Source organism: Cololabis saira, chromosome 11, assembly GCF_033807715.1.
Source record: "Cololabis saira isolate AMF1-May2022 chromosome 11, fColSai1.1, whole genome shotgun sequence".
Classification (NCBI taxonomy): Eukaryota; Metazoa; Chordata; class Actinopteri; order Beloniformes; family Belonidae; genus Cololabis; species Cololabis saira.
In genome coordinates this window covers 44,687,004-44,709,630 of record NC_084597.1, presented here as the reverse complement: position 1 = coordinate 44,709,630, position 22,627 = coordinate 44,687,004, and the positions used below count along the sequence as shown (strand labels likewise).

The following is a 22,627-nucleotide window of genomic DNA, read 5'->3' as shown; positions in this document are numbered from 1 at the left end:
GATGGATGGATGATGGATGGATGGGTGGATGGATGGATGGATGTTGGATGGATGGATGGATGTTGGATGGATGGATGGATGTTGGATGGATGGATGGATGGATGTTGGATGGATGGATGGATGGATGGATGATGGATGGATGGATGGATGGATGATGGGTGGATGGATGGATGGATGGGTGGATGGATGGATGTTGGATGGATGGATGGATGGATGTTGGATGGATGGATGGATGGGTGGATGGTTGGATAGATGGATGGATCGATGGATGGATGATGGATGGATGGATGGATGTTGGATGGATGGATGGGTGGATGGATGGATGGATGGATGATGGATGGATGGATGGGTGGATGGATGGATGGATGGATGGATGGATGGGTGGATGATGGATGGATGGATGGATGGATGGGTGGATGGATGGATAGATGGATGGATCGACAGATGGATGATGGATGGATGGATGGATGGATGTTGGATGTATGGATGGATGGATGGATGGATGGATGGATGGATGGATGGATGGATGGGTGGATGGATGGATGGATGGATGATGGATGGATGGATGGATGGATGGATGGATGGATGGATGGGTGGATGGATGGATGGATGGATGATGGATGGATGGATGGATGGATGGATAGAGATGTTTTCATTAGATGTTCATAATGCTGATGGATCCCTGCCAGGCAGGACCTGGGTAAGTCAACACCAGCCTCTTATGCTTCAGCCACAGCCTTGGCTGCTTCTGTCAGTCCTTTAATTACCCTGCACTGGCCTTACTAAATGCCGTCTTATAGGAGCCTTGTGGTGGACCTTGCCACAAATCGACTGCAGCCGACCTCCACTGGACACACCTTCCCCTTCCATCCCCGTCTCTCCGTCTCAGCTTCTAGTTCAGCATATCCGGCCTTTCCTTTCAAATGTGTCATCAATGGTGTATTCCCATGGGAAAACAGGCTGGGTATTTGGGGGAATGGCCTTGTTTCAGTTACTTCAGTTCAGTTGTGCATTCACAGGTCTCTCTAACCGCAGGGCATGGAATAATGTTACCCCGTAGATGATGATTTGCCACATGTGGCAGGGCAGCAAACAGTATTGGAAACACCACACATTCAGCATATCTGGGAGTGCAGTGCTGTTGATTTCCTTGAGGCCACTGAGTCATTCAGGTCTGCAGGTGTACCACCTTCCAAGGGTCCTTATGGGCTTTTCCAGGGCTGTTGATCTCAATTGGTTATTTATGAAGAATCTGTTGATGATGAGCTAGGCTTTAACAGTGGAGGTGCTGCAGGATTAGCTGGGTTTAAACACCATTCGCTGCCTCCGCCGCGGGGCACCCCTCTGGTCCTGGAGGGCCGCTTTCGTGAGGGCGGGTGCTCCTGCCCGCGTCGGCTGCCGGGGCAGCTCTGTCTCTCCGGGCAGGCTGGCCCCTCGCCAGGTGGGGGTCGTTGGCCTGGAGGGTGAGGGCCTCCTGGCCACGTGTCCGGCCCGGACCGGGTGGCCGAGGATTGCCTAGGTCGCGGTCCGCCGCCGTGGGTTCCCTGGCTGCTTCTTCCTGTGTCGTGAGGGCCCTGCCCGCTGGTCCCCTCGGCCGCCGCTGGGAGGGGGCGGGCCTCGCTGGCGGTGGGTTGCCTCCCTCCTATTTCTCCCCTCTGTGGGGTTGCTGGTGGCCTGGGTTCCGGGTTCTTCCTTTTCGGCCTCTGGTCTCGCGGGTGGCGGGTTTATATATATATATATATATATATATATATATATATATATATATATATATATATATATATATATATATATATATATATATATATATTAAATATAGTAGCAATGCACATATATATGCCTTAGGTTTTTACCAGCATGGTATCAACCATTAATATGTGTGCAGACAAGGTAAAAAAATAAAAATAAAAAAAAATAAATAAACACCATTTGTGCCCGCCCAATGTCTTTCTGGAGTTTACCCAGCAGGCACTTGGTGCATCCCTTTTGTTGTTGTTATGGTAGTCATATTGTTCCTATTTGCCCGAATCAGGGGAAGATGCAGTTCATTCTTCATTTGTTCACCCCCAACCATCCCGACCGTCTAATTATGATCTCAGTTGCCATGGGTGAAGCCATGGGAGAAAATGGTACAGCCTAATCTCAAGTTTCTGCCAGCTGGTGGAGTTGCCTTATGTGGTCACACAAAACTGGAAGTCTCAGAAGTTTGTTATATCTTCAGGAACATGGAAGAAGTCAAAGGCAGCCCAGAGGGACTTCTGTGACGGGCTCCAGGCCAAATGCAAGATCACAGGTAGGTCTCTCTTTTCCTTCTTGGCTGTTTGGAACATGCCACCTCTACCTGGAACCAGTTGCAAACATCCATCCATCCATTATCTATACCTGCTTTATCCCTTGCGGGGTCACCGGGGTCTGCTGGAGCTTATCCCAGCTCATTTCAGGTGAGAGGCAGGGGTTACACCCTGGACCGGTCACCAGTCCATCACAGGGCCACATATAAACACACAAACCATGCTCACAACCACACTCACGCTCACACCTACGGGCAATTTAGAATCAACAATTAACCTAATATGCATGTTTTTGGACTGTAGGAGGAAACCGGAGTACCCGGAGAAAACCCACGCAGTTGCCACGCAGTTGCAAACATGAATCAGTGTAAAGTGACCTTTGTAATCAAACAGATCTTTAGCAAATATTATTATCCTCTTCAGTTAAGTCCTTCTAGTATAAACATTCATTATATACATTTATACTATTATTGTTGCACATTGTTGTAAAAATACCATAATTAAAATGCTAAAAAACCTCTTTGTTACATTTTCAAAAGTTTTATGTTTTAGAGACAGTTTCATTTTGTTCCATAAGAAACCTTAAGTTTAAGAAACTTTTAATTTATACAAGTGTACTGTAGAACAGGGGTAGAACAGGACCCTTGGATGAGAGAAAAACAGAGCAGGGACCCCCGCTTGGAATTCTTATTTTTTCCCTTTCTTTTTTTTAATGTGTGAAGTTTTAAGCCTGGTTTATAATAACTTTTCAATTTGTTTTATTCTGCTTATATCACCTTATTAACCAATTCCTGACTGGGTTTTTAGCTACATGTGTTTACAGTTGATGAAACTTTGGCCTCGTCAGACGTGGAAGGAGTAACGTTAGTCAGAGCTGTAACGTTACAATCTCCAGCTTTAGGCTTCGTTGTTGCCACAATTTTTTCCATCAGGTCTAACTAGTGTTAAATATGAAATAGCCAAGTCAATTTCGCAACAAATTTTCTTTTCTTAAACAGCTAGCTAGCTTGTCTTTCCGCTCTAAAGTTGACATCAGTCCCATGACTCACGTCATGGGAATCATTTATGTAGAGTTGTAGACTAAATAGTCAAAAGTAGATTATTATCGCCTGTTAATGGAGTTTTCTCAATCATATATATATATATATATATATATATATATATATATATATATATATATATATATATATATATATATATATATATATATATATATATATAGTTATAAGTTGGAGGACCCCCTGCTGTAGAATAATAGCTCTCAGAAACTTCTTTCTTTCTTTCTTTCTTTCTTTCTTTCTTTCTTTCTTTCTTTCTTTCTTTCTTTCTTTCTTTCTTTCTTTCTTTCTTTCTTTCTTTCTTTCTTTCTTTCTTTCTTTCTTTCTTTCATGAGGAAAACCAGGGAAACGTTTCTGCATTTACTCTTAATCAGGTCTAGTATATCAAGCTTTCTGAATCTGGGTGTTTCTAATGAATTTATATGAAATAAATGTACTTGTTTTTAATTATTGAATGTCAAAATAAACTTTGTTAGTATCTTTCTTTCTTTCTTTCTTTCTTTCTTTCTTTCTTTCTTTCTTTCTTTCTTTCTTTCTTTCTTTCTTTCTTTCTTTCTTTCTTTCTTTCTTTCTTTCTTTCTTTCTTTCTTTCTTTCTTTCTTTCTGTCTCTCTAACCCTCCTCTCTCTCTTTAGGCCACGCCCCCGTGCCGTGCGTAACGACGTGATGACGTCGAAACACAGAAGTTGAGGAGAAGACCTGCGAGTTTCTTTTTCTTTTTCTCTTGACGTCTCCGCTCATTTGTGCCACGTCTTTCTGGGTTCGGGACGGAGGAGGACGCAGCAGCGGGACACCGGGATCTGCTGCAGGTGAGCTCCACCACCTGTCCCGTGTGTGTTCACATGTCAGTGACCTCTGCTGCTACACGCTAGTCGACTCTCGGCTAAAGGATGATTTATGGTTCCGCGTCACACCGACGCAGAGACTACGGCGTACGGTACGCGTCGCCGCGTACCCTACGCCGTAGACTCTGCGTTGATTTAACGCAGAACCATAGATCAGGCTTAAGCGAACAAAAAACTCCCACGTGGAAAACTGCAGTTTAAGATGTTTTACATTTAATAATTGAACCAGGTCGTCTGAGTTGGGGCTTGTGGCCGGTTTTGGACCCTGACGGGTCTCGTTGTTGGATCGGGGTTGATGTGATCAGGACAGCTCAGACGGTTTTCAGATGGCAGGTCTTTGATGTGATTTACAGGCTGTGTGTGTTTTTAGAAACGCTCATTGGTGGTTTTTACATCAAGGCTGGATTACAGGGCAGCCCGTCCACGTAAGCACGGGAGGAGGGAGAATTTGTTGGGCTTTTTCCACTTGATCCTGCTCCCTTCATCGGGTAACGGGGTCGTTTCTATTTGTTTATTCATTAAATAACTCTGGTAATAACAATAATAACGAGTAACCAGCTGAGAACAATGGAGGCGGTGTGACAGAAAACACACCACCTCAGTGAGCTCAGGTCAGCCCACAGGACAGCACAAACTGGCCTTTCTAAGATAACACGTACACAGGAAGGAAGAGGTGGAGACCGAGCATCACACACCAAAGTCTGGGGAAAAACCATCACACTCTGACACTGTACTGGTACTGTCTGGTACTGTGTATTACTGTGTATTACTGCCTAGTGGCAGAGCTGTCTTCAGTATTCACATTCATTACTCCGGTAGAAGTATAGATACTAGAGTTTAAAAATACTCCTGTAGAAGTTGAAGTATCAACTCAAGTTTTTTACTCAAGTAAAATTATAAAAATACTGGTTTCAAAACTACTTAAAGTATAAAAGTAAAAGTAATGTAAGGGGGGGGAAAGCCATTAAGGACAAAAGCCATTGAAAATGAATGCATCTTAGTATAATGTAAATATATTAAAGAACCATATATGTGTACTATTGAGCATTAACATGTGTTTCAGAGAGCAGCAGATATGATGACTAGTTCCCTATAAGCAGAGGTGGACAGAGTACTCGACCCCAGTACTTGAGTAAGAGTACAAATACTACTGGTCAAAATTCACTCCGTTACAAGTAAAAGTAGCTCAGTCAAAATATCACTCAAGTAAGAGTAAAAAAGTACTTGCTTTTAAAGGTACTTAAGTATCCAAAAGTAAATGCTTTTAAATTTACTATATGTAAAAGTAAGAGTAAGAGTAAGAGTAAATTTCTAATTTTCCACATCAGTAAATTACTATATTTTTTCTAAATTAATTTAAGGATCTTTTAACTCTTGTTTCTGAGAATTAACTCTTTGAAACCAGCTGCACCGATGTGTTTTAGAACCACAATGTTATATAAAACCTGCAGAAACACCAAAAACAAATCAAATGAATGGGATCATAAGAGGACGCAGAGTTGATGCAGAGTTTATTAACAATCATGAACTGAAACCAAATGAACCTGCACCATCCAACTAAGTCTGGATCCCCCTCAAAGACCACTGCTTTACAAAAAACTACATCTCTGCTTTCAATAACTCAAATGCGGCTCTGTCTTGACAAACGCAGGCTACTTTGGCGGTATCGTTTGAGGAGGCTTGACGTATTTCCGCTTTACGTACATCCCAGTGGAGAGCGTGCACTGTGATAGGTCTCCTCCTTTGACAAAAACAGCTTGTGTCCAATAGGATTTTAGGGAAGAAGAAAAAAGAGCAGACCTGAAAGTAACGAGTACTTTTCAGCCTTCCTAGAAATTTACTCGAGTAAAAGTAAAAATATTTGTCTTGGAAATGTATTCAAGTAAGAGTAATAAGTACCAAAGAAATCTAATACTCAAGTAAAGCACAAATCCTCTGGATATGTACTTAAGTACAGTACTCAAGTAAATTTACTCCGTTACTGTCCACCACTGCCTATAAGTATTGTAATGGTGCAAAAAGTCAAACTTCAGAGGCATGTTATCATTTATCCTAACCTTTATTGGAACGGATGTAAGAACAAAACTGGACAAGAACATCTGAAACAACCACAACCAAATTCACTCTATCTGGATGGAGCAATTTAACTGGATAGTTTTTATTTAAAGGCCGAAATGAAATAGAGTAACGAGGCTGTTTTTAAAATGTAAGGAGTAAAAAGTACAGATAATTGCATGAAAATGTAAGGAGTAAAAGTAAAAAGTCGTCTGAAAAATAATTACTCCAGTGAAGTATAGATAACCAAAATTTCTACTTAAGTAAGGTAAGAAGTATTTATACTTGACACCTCTCCCTAGTAGTGTGCAGTACTGTGTAATAAAACAAGGACAGTTTTCTGGAGGACTGCTATGGAGGTCTTTGATTTTTACTATTTGGTGGTTTTGTTAGCAATTCAGTTAGATTTTCTTTAAAGGTTTACCTGGATTTGAGTGTGGAAAGTGTTTGTGTGAGAGAGACCTTTTGCACAAAAAGTTCAGACAATAACCAGGCATCTTTGACGTCACAGTTGTTTACTTTAATTCTTTCATTGTTCGCAGACTTCCCACTGGTATTTGATCTGTGTGTGTGTGCTCGTTCATGCACATGTTTGAGTACTGCTACAGAGCTCAGTGGGACAGAATCAGGCGACGGAGAAGACCTGCAACCCCGTCGTTTGACCTCAACTGTGTATGAGCTCTCAGAGGATGTCTAGGCTAACCTCGTCTCTCTAAAACTGGAGTCAGTCATCCAGGCCCGTCTGCCCTGCATGCCTTTGATATTGCCCGGCTCTAAAACACCTGTTATGTTTTTTTTTAACATTCAAAAGTGTAATTCCTTCATGCGCCAGCCTATCTGCAGTGGGAGGAAGCCACCATTGCATCGTCAGAGTTTGGAGATTAAAACGGTTATCAGTCACTTGATTGTAGTCACACCACTCATGTGCAGGATATCAGTCCTGTACATCTGTCTCACAAGAGTGAGTTTCCCCATTGAGGGAGAAATAAAGGACAATCTTATCTTATCTTATCTTAAGATGGAGATAGTAAAAAGTGACTTGCATCCATGATCTCTGATGCCACGTTTATGTTTCCGCTCTTAAGCAGAGAGGAAGTTTGTGTCTTCATCAGATGGACGTGCGCACATATGAGACTATTAGTTGATGGTCGTATTGACGTTCAAGTAAGTCAGTTACCTCACCTGTCTTTTCTGATTTTAGTCCTGAGAGTGGAGGTGTCTTGTGAGTAACGTCCCCGTTCAGAGACATGACAGCAAGCAGCAGCTGATTACTGACCTCCATGAAGCTCTGAACTAGGGCTGGGCGATTTGGACCAAAAGTCATATCTCCATATTTTCTAGCTAAATGGCGATACTCGATATATATCGATATTTTTTCTGTGCCATAATTGGGGTTTCCCCCAAAGCATTATAGCATAGCATCTCTGTTAGCATCATTTTTTTCTGAGGCAAACCCTTAAAAAAACAGTCAGTTTTAATACAAAGCCTTGTGCCAAATGTCACACAGGTTCCTTTATTAACAGAGGTCTGCACAATATCAAAATGTATAAAACAAATGAAATAAAAATAAACTGCCTGCATATATAGAATAAAAATGCTTCTTAAATAAAATAAAACAATTATCCCTTTCCTGCATAACAATTAAATTAAAATACACTGTGCAATTAATACAATGTAGACAGTAACAGGCAGACTTTTCCACTGAGGTTGACAGTTGTGCAAATAACAAAACATTTGTGCAAATCTCAAATAAAACATTCAAGTCAATTTGTCACAAAATAAGCTATATCAAAAAAATTATTATTATTATTTTTTTAAATCGATATAAACGATATTGTCTCGTACCATATCGCGTTTGAAAATATATCGATTATATATTAAAATCTCGATATATCGCCCAGCCCTACTCTGAACACATTCTGATCTAGTGACACGTGTGGAGAGTGACCTGCTGAACATCTTAAGATCATCATAAAATTGTAAAAAAAAAATTATCTTCCCAGCAGCTGCAGCGTTTAATATGGGGTCTTCGAGTTGTATTGATCATAAAAAGTCTGTGGAGACTGGCCGACCTCGGCTTAACTACCACTGCTTATCAGACTGATCTCAGATCTGCTGATGGAGCTCCTGTGAAACAATAAAACCTGTTCTTACAGGCAGAACTTTGATCTACAGACACTGATATCTATCTCTGACCTCTGATCAAAGACCATCTCAGTCACAACGCAGAGTGCTGCTCTGTTTGGCTGTTAAACAGGAGTTGTTGGCCGTTGTGATTCGTTGGCTGTTGGCCGGGGGAGTCCGCCCGCTCTGGTTGGCTGGAGCTGGGCTTTTTATTTTTATCAGTCGATTGGTCTCTCAGGCCAGTTGTTATCTATTTTTGGCGAGACTGTTTCTTATACCTGACACAAAAGTTTGAGGAGGAAACAGGAACTATAACAGGACTTCATTACCCAGAATGCTGTAAGTGGTCAGTTGCTGGCTAGTGTGTTGTTGTGTTGACAGGAGGGATGAAATGGGCTTGTTTCCATGGATACTGCGTGTCTCAGTGACATCTCTCTGAAAGATCCATGACCTCTGCTGAAAGAAACAGGTCTGAGCAGAAAGACGAGAGAAATCAGAAATGAAAGTACAAACATCTAGAAATAAAGTAAAAGTAATTACTCAACCTCTTCAGAGTGCACTACTGGAACGTCCACAGATAAAGAAATGGACTTTGTTGTTGTACACGAGAGCTGATTGTTATCTTAAGGAATTTTTCTCACAGCTGAAAATACCATATCATTTAAAACAGTGGTCCCCAACCTTTTCTGCACCGCGGACCAGTTTAGTGTCTGCCAATATTTTCACGGCCCAATCTAAAGGTGTAGTTGATAAAAACTAAATAAAATGACAAGATCGGCATTAAAAACTGTGGTATTTTCTCCATAATAATAATAATAATAATGACTAATAATAATAAAACATAATTTTCAAAAAAATGAAATAAAATAATGGAAATTGTAAATTACCTTTTTAATATGAATATTTCTAAAATATTTCTATATTTCTATAAACGTTATTTAAAGCCAGGCTTTTATTTTATTTGTTATATATTAAGGAGACCGATATTTAGCGCTTTTATTTTGAAGGCGTCTCGCAGAGACCTTGTAAACATCTGGAGCTTCGGACTTTCAAGGTAAAAGTTTAACGGCAGTAGAAAGTGTGTCTGAAAGACTAAACTAGTGTCGGGACTGCTAAAGTAGTGCCTAACTGACACAAAAAGCACCTGGCTGATAAGGATTTTGTTTTCTTTGCAAAGGTTATGTCGTATTTATGTACAGCTTGAGTTTGATTGCCATGGTTATTCAGGTATTGTGGTTAGCGCTAGCTGTTATTACTGACCGAGCAGCTGCGTCAGTCTGTATTTAAAGGAGCTGTATGTAAGAGCAATAATAAAACCAATCATAAAATGACCCCAATATGTCAACAGACATTTAAAAATCATGTTCATTTCAAATACTTATGTCACTGACAACAGCACTCAAGCCAGGATATTCCAGTTTAAAAAGAGGAGTTGCAGCCCTCAACTGATGTTTATGTTATTTTTTGTTTTGGCCTGAAGCTCCACCCTCCACCTATCTCCCAATCACCAAGTCAGTATTGTTTCTGAAGCTCCACCCTCCACCTATCTCCCAATCACCAAGTCAGTATTGTTTCTGAAGCTCCACCCTCCACCTATCTCCCAATCACCAAGTCAGTATTGTTTCTGAAGCTCCACCCTCCACCTATCTCCCAATCACCAAGTCAGTATTGTTTCTGAAGCTCCACCCTCCACCTATCTCCCAATCACCAAGTCAGTATTGTTTCTGAAGCTCCACCCTCCACCTATCTCCCAATCACCAAGTCAGTATTGTTTCTGAAGCTCCACCCTCCACCTATCTCCCAATCACCAAGTCAGTATTGTTTCTGAAGCTCCACCCTCCACCTATCTCCCAATCACCAAGTCAGTATTGTTTCGGCATCCGGGTTGCCAGCTCGGCTCTAATTATCGCAGCCATGGCAGCCTACGTTCCTGCTGCATTCTGCAGCTTACCTGGCAACCTCTGGTCGGGGGAGGAGGGGGAGGGTACACGCCGCTCAACAATATTTTGAAAGTGACTGCAGTACCAGTTTTGGCCATTTCTTACAGACGGCTCCTTTAAGTTAAATGAAACTTATATGAATGTAGAAAGACTAACTATTTAATTTTATTCCTTTATAGCTCTTACAGTGTATTTACATCCAAGGGATAAAAACATTGTGAACCATCAGTTTGAGAGTCAACCATCATCAGTCGGGGATGATACAGAAATTATTTTTTCTCTCTGTGCGGCCCGGTACCAAATGACCCACGGCCCGGGTTTTGGAGACCACTGATTTAGAGCAGTGATTCCCAAAGTTTTTCTGCCAAAAGCCGTCCAAAGGACTAGTAAAAATCTCAAGGCACACCTATTGCGCTAAATAGCCTTTTCAACGCCTGTTATCACTCATATCATGTAATATATCTGTAAATGTGTATACTTATTTACAAATGCCAAATAAAACATGACAAAGACAACTATATTATTCATTAAATATTTATAAAAAAAGTATTTCAAAATTTGATTTCACAAATTAAGCTTCATCAAAGCAACAACACATTTAAACCATACAAGAAAATAAAAAAAACAAAGAACTGTCAATGCAAGGGAGCTGAACTGTCCATTGTCCTGAACTACAAATAGTAAATGTAAAAACTGCATCAGCATTGAAATGTGAGCTATTGTAATCATCTTGCCTTAGAAATGAGTTAAAAATATCTGTCTGGGGAAATATGAAGTTCTATTTGAGTTGGGTTTTTTTAAGAATTGGTTTAAGGTAGGGTTCGCCTCTTTATTATGAAAACAGTGTATACAAAGTAGTGTAGGGCTGCAACTAACAATTATTTTAATAATAGATTAATCTGTTGATTATTTTTTTCGATTATTGATGATTGGATAACGGATCTAACATTTAAACTGACAGAGCAAATAAGCGCATAAAAAAACAAGTTGCTGCTCAAATGTTTTATTACAATAATATTAAATAACAAACGTATGCAAATTTTTGTCAAATAGCTTTAGCAGAAACAATAAATGTACAGTAAAATACTTACAAATATAGGATATATACCTGGGGGTTTTTCTTACAATGGATCCTTCCCCTACTAACACTGAGCTCTCAGCTCAGAGCAGCTGTCATCAGCCAATCAGAAAATAGAATCTCTTGTTGCCGGGTAAAGTCTGAGTTTCAGCTTCAAGCATCTCATACATGTGTAGCGGAGGTAACCTAGGTTAAAACACACGCACACTCCTTTGTTATAAAATAAATAAAACAGAGAAATTCTTCTGTGCATGCACCTGTCAAACTATTTTCTCTTTTCTGCCTTGGTCACTTGTAGAATTTACTTCATTTCCTTTTAAAAATACTGCCTCCGCCTTGCTCCGCTCAACTCGCTCTGCAGGTGGAGTTTTTTTTTTTTTTTTACTTTATTACAGTCAGACGGTATTGAAAAAGATTCGCAGATTAAAATGTATTGTTTTTTTTTGTTTTTTTTTTACTCTGCAGATGAAGTAAATGGCGTATAAATCGCGAGACACAATGAATCGATCATGAAATTTGTTACCAACACTTTTAATAATCGATTTTTATCGATTCGTTGTTGCAGACCTAAAGTAGTGATTATAAGAAAAAACTATTATTTTCTTTGTGGTTCATTAAAACCCCTGAACCAACCACAACTAATACAAATTAAACGATTTTGTTGAATAAATTCAGCTGAAAACAATGACATGTCATTTAGGACATGTTTTTTTGACTTTTAATAACACGACAACCATTTGCTTAAAACAAGGATAACTGTCTGCTCCTGCACTATTGCTAATTGAAAAAAATATCTTTTCAAGATAAACAGAACAAAGAGAGTTGTGCGATTAATTAGGAGTTAACTGTGAAAATGGTTTGGTTAATTGCGATTTTAAAAAGTAATCGATTGGCTTCCCTGTTATAAATATGATCATATAAGTAAATTATTTATTGAACAGAGTTTTATGTTCCTGTTGTGAAACCAAAAGTTTTCAGATGTTTTTGAAGATGAATGTTTAGATGTACTTTTGCTACATTTAGTCATGTCTGTTTCATTGAGGGTTTTCATGAACCAAACTATTGAACTGAATTGGTATGTCACTGAATGTATTAATTTCTTTAAACTAGAACAGATCATCGCCCCCTTGTGGAACAGTTGAGTTGTTGGGGTTTGAACAAGGACATATCTCAGGAACGATGATGGATTTGAGTGATTGACACCTCCATGGAATCATGACAACCAATAAAATCAATGGACAGTTCAAGAATCTATGTGACTTCAAACATTATCCAATCAGAATGAAGATACGTCTGAATTGTTCCTAAGGTGGTCTTGTGTAAAAGGTCAAACATGATCTCCCAGAACACTGGTATTTGCTGTCCTCTGGTCTTTACTGTAGATCGGAGCTGCAGACGTCATGATGAACTGGTCTCACAAAGGTTTGACTGGTTAGACGTCTTGAAGACTGGTTTTACTGGTTGAGATTGGTTCCATACGCGTTTTCAGGTTGGTTTCAGATCCTGAGAATAAAGAAAGACAAACTGAAAATGATTAGAGAGGGTTGCCGACGGCCACGCCTGACCTTCTAGTTAATGTTAACTGTGCTGTGATCTAATTGGCTGACAGAAGGTTGTGCCTGGAAATGCTCTGATTGGTCAGTTCTGCCACATCTAGCCTCAGGGCTTGACAGCCAATCAGATTACGGGGGGCCATCTGCTTGGTGATGTAAAATAATTGCCATGGTTACAGGTCCTGGGCTAACTTATTGGCTGTTGTGATGTCATCTGTGGTCAGTAGTTCTCTGTCTGAGGGCGAGTCAGCATCAGCGTCTGAGCACAGGTAAGAGAGGGTGCCTTGTCTTTGCCCAGAGAGATGAAACTGTTCTGGACAGGTATGTTCATCCGGTGAGTTTATGCTGCTGCTCCTTTGAAATCAAGCCTTGAGGTGTTGGAGTTTAGCTGCAGAGGTGAGGGCTGCTGGAGCTGTCAGAGTGGATAAGAGGTTCTTCAGGTCCGCCGAGAATCTTCTGTCGCGGTGGAGGGTTTGATGAAGCATCTGCAGATGAAAAGGGACCGACTAGTTCGTTTCTGAGGTGTTTTAATGAGGTAAAGAGCGTAAAGATGGCTGACAAAGTCACATTAGTGCCTTAAGAGAGGTGAACGTTGGTCATCTGATGTCTGATGTCATTAACGTGCAGCTAAAGCCGGGCAGACACTGTGCGATTGTCGGCACATTTTTGAGCCGATTTTCCAGTCGTGCGACTATTTTTTGGATCGGGCCAGATTTCGACCCAATCGTTGGTCGTGCCTCGTGCAGTAAACGTGGGGTAACGACGAGAGATTAACACCTCACGACGAGAGATTAACACCTCACGACGAGAGATTAACACCTCACGACGAGAGAGTAACACCTCACGACGAGAGAGTAACACCTCACGACGAGAGAGTAACACCTCACGACGAGAGAGTAACACCTCACGACGAGAGAGTAACACCTCACGACGAGAGATTAACACCTCACGACGAGAGAGTAACACCTCACGACGAGAGAGTAACACCTCACGACGAGAGAGCACAACATTTCCAGCCTTTGTACTTTTATTTTTTAACCAGGCAGAACTAGAACAAGCCCATGAACTCATAGAAACTCTGTGTGTGTTTGAGTCTGTGTAAATGTGACAAAACATGCAAAAACTAAAATTTTTCCCAAAGAATCACCCAGTGATGTCATGAGATTGACGCGTACGCGGAGGATTAAAAGAAAAGTAACAGCTCAACGTAGCCTAATGTAGCGGAGTAAGAGGAACAGTTTCTTCTTCACAAATCTACTCAAGTAAAAGTAAAAAGTATAGTGATTCAAAACTACTCCTAAAAGTACAAAATTTCCCAAAACGTACTCAAGTGCACGTAATGGAGTAAATGTAACTCGTTACTACCCACCTCTGTCCTCTTGTTAGTGGTGTCTGCTGGTTATGGGAGTCTGTCAGAAGGTGGTGCTGCAGAGACGCTGCCACACACATTTGTCACACAATTGTTGTTTTACATACCACAAAGCATTGTGGGAGTTGTAGTTTCAGAATTGATGTTGATGATGTTTTGATTTCCCAGCTGTGATGGACCACATGAATCACATGAACCACAGCACCATGGATATGGACCACGCCCACCACCATCACCACACTGAAGCCACCCCCACCAGCGGGGGACATGACCACGGAGGAGGAGGAGGAGGAGGAGGGGGTGATGGGGGCCACGGGGGCCACATGGGGATGGTGAGTGATAGTGCTGCACACTAAAAACACTGACACTGGCCAACTCATGATGTCATGACCAACGCTGTGCTGGCATTGTGGTTTCCTAGGCGATGACTTTCTACTTCGGTTACAACAACGTGGAGCTGCTGTTTACGGGGCTGCTCATCAACTCACCTGGAGGTGGGTCCCCGTCACTCATGATTATGTCATTGTTGCCTTAAGGCTGAGGTATGGTTCTGCGTCACACCGACGCAGAGCACACGCCGCAGCCGTGACGCCGTGCTGAACCCTTCTGACTTCTCCGTCTCTCCGTTTGGTCGCGGTGCAGTACCCCCCGCGGCCACTAGTTAGCGATCTTTTTCTGAATGGTTTATCCGACTTTTTCCGGTCACAGTAAATCAAAGAAATAAGGACAACTATTGTGCAAAAAACAAAAACAAAAAAAATCACACATAAACGAAGAAAAGAGCCCTGGAAGTTCACTACTGATTCAAACCGGAAACCGGAAATGCTTCGCTTTCAAACGAACCAATCACAGCCCTCTCGGTCTGCGAGTGGACGGCATCTCCTCGACGCGTAGTTACAATTTTCGGGAGGTGCACGTCAGTGACGGCGCAGGTGACGGCGTGTCCTCTGCGTCGATCCAAACCACACGCTGTAGGCACGGCGTCATTTTGACGCAGAAGCATAACTGAGCCTTTTGTCTGAAATTCACAGATATTACCCCAAAGATGTTGGGGTTTTTTTTAGATTCTGGTTCGTGGCAAAGTATCCCTGAATGCATTTCACATCAACAAGCAACAGTAACGATGAAGTTAAAACTCACCAAAAAATAATAATAAAAAGTTTTCAAAAATTTTTTCATGTAAGAATAAACTTGTTTCACATCAAATTTGTGGTTATCCAATTGTGCCGGTTTTAACAATTTACTCAAAAGTTTTACTGTTTTGTTTTTTTTTTCATTTTCTTTCCATCAAACTTTAATGCAGTTAATAGAGCTGGGTATCATCACTGACCTCCCGATACAATTCCGATACACTAGGTCCCAAGACGATACTATTTCCGATACGATTCGATATCCATATTCTAGTTACAATAACGGAATAACGTGATCCTTCCACGCACTAAGTCTGGCCAGAGAAGCCCCACCCTGTCTGGTGAAAAGAAGCTGCTCACTCCTCAGGTTAAGGAGGAGACCTGAGCTCAGTGTAGGAACTCCCGGGGTTGGTAGAGGGAGCAATGCCCAGGACTGACTTAGCTAGAGCACTGGGTGATAAAACGGGGAAAAAATGTACTTGCAGTAAAAAAAATTCTTTTTTTAAAAAAAAAATCTATACTTGGTTTTATGTATCAATAATCGTTCCTACACATGTATATCGATAAAATATCGATATATCGATATTTTTAACCCACCCCTAGCAGTAAAAATACAAAGTAATAAGACGGATAAAGACCACATCATATGAAGTACTACAAAATATTATAAATACTATCCTGATGAGTCCATGCTTCCTTTTCAGTCCTGTTGATGTTCAGAGAGATTATTTTATTATTTTATGATCTGTAGATGTTAATCAATATGTGGTAGCCTGCTAGTAAAACTGTGATGTCATCACTCTGAACTCAGTTCTCCGAGGGTGAGGGTGAGGGTGAGGGTGAGGTTGAGGGTGACAGGGTTCCTGGTTGTGTAACTAACTAGGAACACTTTTATACTTTAACACTGAAGGGGTTCAAACGTTTGCACGTGAGCACACATGTTCATCCTTTTTAACTTTAAAATTGAATTTATATATATATATATATTTTTTTATTATTGTAATTTAAAGAATAAATGTTTTTAATTTATCTTAAATTTAAGCTTTTTACATTTCTACTGATTTTTGTAGATTGCACTAAAGAATTTATTTATAATGGAACTGTTACATTTTTTTCAATGTTTTACACCTTTTTTCATTTTGTACTTCTTTGTGTGTTGAATTCTTGGTTTGATATAAAAATTGTATTTTACTATACTTTGTTTTTATCTGTTTATGATTTTTGGGTTTATCTTTACATAGTTTGTGTTTTTTATTTTTAGGTTTTCATTTCAACTTCATGCTTTTCAAGATCTGTTTTTCTTTCGTTATTCTTTATAGTTTTAGAATGTAAACATTTTTCTTTTCATTTCTTTTAACTGTTTTATTCTGGCCCCTCCCTCTCTTCCAATCAGAGATGGTGGGTGCGTGTGTGGGCGTGTTCCTGTTGGCCATCCTGTATGAGGGTTTGAAGATTGGTCGTGAGACGTTGCTGCGTCGGAGTCAGGTCAATGTTCGCTACAACTCCATGCCGCTGCCGGGCAGCGATGGGACGGTGCTGATGGAGACGCACAAGACGGTTGGGTACGAACACACACACACACACACACACACACACACACACACACACACACACACACACACACACACACACACACACACACATGCAGCACAAGGTGGTAGAGGCAGAGATAGTGTGTGGTTATTTGAAGCTGACTTTGTGGTTTGCTTACTGTCAGCCTACGCCATCTTGAGGGGGTGGAGCCTATATTTCGAAGCAAGCCCCACCTATTAGGATTATCAAACTGGTAACTGGACTGGTTCTGGATTTTGATAAAGGTTCTGGGTTAAGTTTTGGTTCTGGTCCTGGTTCAGGGGGTGTTTGATTAAAGCAGCACTATGTAACTTTTCCACCTTAATCTAATATTTCATCATCATCATTGTGATGGAACATCAACTTCCAACAGGTTTAATGAACCTCTGTCATGGTCTGAGGGGTCTGTATCTCCTTCACTGGTACTATGTAACTTTGAGGAGCATGGTAGGAACCCTGCCACACTAAAAAACTACACATTTTTACGGCTTTGACTGCTTTACGGCATACGTCACTTCCCCCTCCTTCCCCATTCGTAGTGGAGACCAAAGCTGGGCGGGGCGTGGAGCGCAGAGCTCAGCAGAAGCTGGTGTCATGGCCGAAGCAGCGGAAAAACCCAAGAAAATAAAAGTTTTATCGGAGGAGGCAAAAAAAAAAAAGCGGGAGAGTAACAAACTAAATGCCCGGACAAGAATAAACATTGTCCCGGCGTTCACTCGCTGGCGTGAGCTGAAAGACGAGGAGGGATGTCCGACAAGAGAGACAGAATTGTTACGATACAAATGTAAATGTAGAGTTCTATGTTCAATAAGAATCAAAATTAGAATGTTTTCACATATTCACAGATTCATCTTGGGTTCTAGTTTTTTTCCTGAGAACTGTAAAATTGTGCAGGGCTGATCTGCAAAATATAAGGAATGGACATTCAGTTATTCACAGGTTATAAAGTATTTTTTTATTTTGTCAGTAAGTATGTTGGACTACTAATTTTATGACGAAGTCCCTCTAAAAAACGTGACAGGAAAAAGGTGCAGAGCGTATGAGTTTGTAGGGAGCATTATCTCGCTGAAACAACTTAATAAAACCAAGTTGAACTAGTGATTTTCAACATCGTCATATTATATTGTTTATCCAAAAATAGATTCATTACCTCTTCACTATCCATCCTGCAAACGACCGCTGAAAACAGAAAAGTAGTTTTGAAATTCCGTCCCGTCTTATTTCATTCACTATCAAAACAAATGCAGTGACGGGGACAGGAGTTTTCCGGCAGTACGCGCTGGTGCTCATGGGAAATGTAGTTTCTTTCTGGTAAAGCACTACCGCTTTTGTCCAAAGGAGCCGCCAAACTCAACAAAAGCTGAAAGTTACAGTGTGCTGCTTTAAGTTCTGGTCCTGGTTCAGGGGGTGTTTGATTAAGTTCAGGTCCTGGGTTCCTGGGTCATGGGTTCTGGGTCTGTCCTGTTTGGACCTTGTTGTAAGATGCTCTGATCAGACTCTAACGATCAACAGCAGCTTCTGATTGGAGGATCTGCCCTGTAGAAGGCTAATGCTAACAGAGCTAACAACCCCAGTTAGCATTAACCATAGACATATATATGTAGACGCCGCATCGAGCGCCTTTCTACAAAGAAATGTATGTTTTACATCTCATTTATTCATTCACAAACACACTAATATACTTGGGAAACAGTTAGGCACCAAATATAATATATTTAATTTTCTCAGATGGCAAAAATAAGAACTTTATTGATCCCACATAGGAGTAATTCATGTTATATCAGCTATAGAGAACAAGGTAGTGCCAAAAAACAATATATATCCCCCCTCACGAAAATAAGAAAAATAAAGAAACATATTTTCTCATCAACAAAACTAATTTAAAATTTTTCAAATAACAAAATAACATATTTGAACAATTTTTCAGGCAATAAAATAACATTTGAACCATTTTTCAGACAATAAAAGAACTGAAACAATCTGAAAAATGGTTCAAATATGTCATTTTGTTACTTGAAAATTTTTAAATATGTTTATGTAAAATATGCTTTGTTGATGAGAAAATATGTTTCTCTATTTTTCTTATTTTTGTGAGGGGGCATATATATTGTTTTTCGGCACTACCTTGTTCTCTATAACTGATATAACATGAATTACTCCTATGTGGGATCAATAAAGTTCTTATTTTTGCCATCTGAGAAAATTAAATATATTATATTTGGTGCCTAACTGTTTCCCAAGTATATTAGTGCGTGTGTGAATTAATAAATGAGACGTAAAATGTAAATTTCTTTGTAGAAAGGTGCTTTATGAAAATAAGTCCATTTACTTGTATTAGTTTACAGCGCAGTCTTGAACATCCAATATGGCGGCTGCATTGACGTACGGCTCAGCGCTCGATGTGGTGTCTACGTATTTATGTCTATGGCATTAACCATTAACATCTTCATGTTTGTGCTAGCCTGGTTGCTAACACTAACACCTGTGTAATGAATGATAACTTTAGCAGTTGTGCTAACATTCCTCCCGTGTCGTCTTCAGGCAGCGGCTGCTGAGCCCCGCCCACTTCCTGCAGACCCTGCTGCACATCATCCAGGTGGTGGTCAGCTACTTCCTCATGCTCGTCTTCATGACCTACAACGGCTATCTCTGCATCGCCGTGGCGGCCGGCGCCGGGATGGGCTACTTCCTGTTCAGCTGGCGGAAGGCGGTGGTCGTGGACATCACGGAGCACTGCCACTAACACGTGTTCACCTAACGCTAGCTCATAGAAGACATGAACGTTACTGCGTAACCATGGTAACGGTATCATCAGTTAGAGATTAACTTGCAGAGCAGCCAGCTCTGATCTTGAACCTGTGGGGGGCGAGTCGGCCAATCACAGCTCAGATCAGCTGGGTGGTTCCCGACCGGCGGATCACATGACTGTTTGTTTGTTTTAGTGCCATGACAAAGTTAACCTGTACACGTCTCACGTGTTTTTAATTAGCCTCGTTAGCTGATCCAGTCACATGACTCAACTAATTCTTCAGAAACGTCTTGATTAGGGACTAATCTATCTTTTTATCAGATAATTTGTAGCAGTAGAACCACGTCATTTTACATAGTTTACATTTTTGTTTTTTGTGAATGTAATGAAGTTGTTCCAAGTAGATTTTCACAGAAAATATTAATGTCATAAATACGTCACAATTCTGATCATTTTTTCTGTTTTGTGGTAAAACTGAGGCTCAGCTTTGTTCCAACACAACCCGATTGACTTAAGTTTCCATGTTGCCGCTGGCCTTAATACCGTCGCCACCGGCCTCAACAACACCCAGCCTCAACGCCGCCACCCGCTGCCTTACGTACCGACCGCCAGTCCTGCTGACTGCGCACCAGCTGCTGTCGTCGTGGAGACGGAGTCTGTGTTGTAACCTATCAAAGATTGACTATTAAAGTTCTTGTGATTTTTTTTTTTTTTTTTTTTTTTTTTTTTTTTTTCTTTTTCTTGTTATTTAATGGAGTCACACTGAGGTGGGCGGAGATTCAGATTCTGGACCAATGAGACTCAAGGAGAATCACCAGCTAGGAGGTCAGGAGACAGAGGTCACAGTTGTGTGAACAACTGTGGGAGGCATCTGCACCTCTGACATGAACCAGGTTCTATGTCTGATTCGTTTCTAGACAAACCACGTTTCTGGTTCAGATCTGGAGGAGGAAGTTTTGGAAAAAGCAGCTGGAAGCACTTTATGAGCTGAAACACTAAAAACCACCAGCTGCACTTGATAAAGACATCAGAGACAATCAATCACATTCTGTTCTTGACAGTCTGACTGGACTTACCGGGGCGTTCAAGGACCAGAATGTGAACTTAACTATCCTCCTAGAAATGATAGACAAGGCTGTCGGTGCCTCTCTAGGTCTGGTCTCGTGATGTCTCAATAGTTCTGGTCTCCTGGGGTCTCAATAGTTCTGGTCTCCATCCTGCATCTCCGTAGTTGTGGCTGTGCAAGGTCGCAGCAGGTGCGTTCACCTCAGTGTGAGCCGACTTATGTGATCATGGATGTTTGAAACGTGATGAATGCTGGAATCTGAAACAAGAATAAAGTTTCAATAGCAACTCTGAATCTGACTTTCAAACGCACACCTGTTCATGCATGGATCCATGTGAAAACCTCAACCCAACAATAGATCCAACTGAGTCCATCTCTGTTGACCTCCATGTTAAAATGTCCATTTCATCTACCCATCTGATAAAATTACATAAAACATTTTCTCATGCATAATTAGGGGTGTGGTCTGTTGATCGGCCATCTGGTAAATGGATATTCTGATACTCCACACGAGCACAAAAGAAAAATCACGATAAGACCAGATCCAGGATATTAAAAAATAGAATCAGGACATGAACATAAACAGAATCAGGTTGTGAAAACAGGATCATAATAAATGCGACAAATCAAAATGAATAATAAAATTAGACCTTTTCGAAGAATAAATATAGCAGAATTGGATTATAATGCAAATTTCAGAACTTATGATAAAAAGCAAGATGTTGCCACAGGAAGTAGGATGTGAATTAACTTTTTAATAGACATCAGCTGTCAAACAGAGTTTCAATAGCAACTCTGAATCTGACTTTCAAATGCACACCTGTTCATGCATGGATCCATGTGAAAACCTCAACCCAACAATAGATCCAACTGAGTCCATCTCTGTTGACCTCCATGTTAAAATGTCCATTTTATCTACCCATCTGGTAAAATTACAAAAAAAAAACATTTTCTCATGCATAATTAGGGGTGTGGTCTGTTGATCGGCCATCTGGTAAATGGATATTCTGATACTCCACACGAACACAAAAGAAAAATCACGATAAGAGCAGATCCAGGATATTAAAAAATAGAATCAGGACATGAACATAAACAGACTCAGGATGTGAAAACAGGATCATAATAAATGCGACAAATCAAAATGATTATAAAATTGGACCATTTCCAAGAATAAATATAGCAGAATTGGATTATAATGCAAAATTCAGACTTTATGATAAAAAATAAGATGTTGCCACAGGAAGTAGGATGTGAATTAACTTTTTAATAAACATCAGAGCTAAAACAAATGCAAAAAAGTGTTTTTGAGCTTTTACATCCTGTACATAACTGTCTCTACCTCTCTCCAAATTATCTCTTCCTCTCTCCAAATGATCCCTGCCTCTCTCCAAATTATCTCTTCCTCTCTCCAAATGATCCCTGCCTCTCTCCAAATGATCCCTACCTCTCTCCAAACCACCTCCGAACCACTTCCTGAATCAGTCACGTGGTAAAACGAGGCTTCGGACGTCTGAATGAAGCAGCTTCGACACGCTCATCTGTCTACCTCACACACATCCTACCTGCTTTTTTTTTGCACCGTTTCTCTTTCTTTCTCATACTGCACTAATTTTATTTTCATTCCAATATGTACTGTTTATATTTTTTTACCCTTTCGCTGCATGTGTGTGTTGTGTGTACTGCTGCTGCACTAAGCGAATTTCTCCACTGAGGGAGGAATAAAGGACAATCTAATTTAATAATAATACTATATAATAATTAAATTATATTTTTATCGTAATAAAGTATTATCAAACTG

The 22,627-nt window shown here is 40.5% G+C and overlaps 1 protein-coding gene across 2 annotated transcripts; it reads left to right on the top strand.

Moving 5' to 3' along the window:
• The first annotated feature begins 3,992 nt into the window (after positions 1-3,992).
• Positions 3,993-21,123, top strand: slc31a1 (solute carrier family 31 member 1). Of its 2 annotated transcripts, none has more exons than XM_061734583.1 (5): positions 3,993-4,157; positions 14,481-14,644; positions 14,734-14,806; positions 16,836-17,004; positions 19,556-21,123. In XM_061734583.1, exons 2-5 carry the CDS (start codon positions 14,486-14,488, stop codon positions 19,755-19,757), a joined length of 603 nt encoding a protein of 200 aa, XP_061590567.1. In that variant the 5' UTR covers positions 3,993-4,157; positions 14,481-14,485; the 3' UTR covers positions 19,758-21,123. The 2 variants fall into 2 exon arrangements, with proteins under 2 accessions (XP_061590567.1, XP_061590568.1); XM_061734584.1 differs by lacking the exon at positions 3,993-4,157 and adding an exon at positions 7,326-7,412.
• Positions 21,124-22,627: the final 1,504 nt, after the last annotated feature.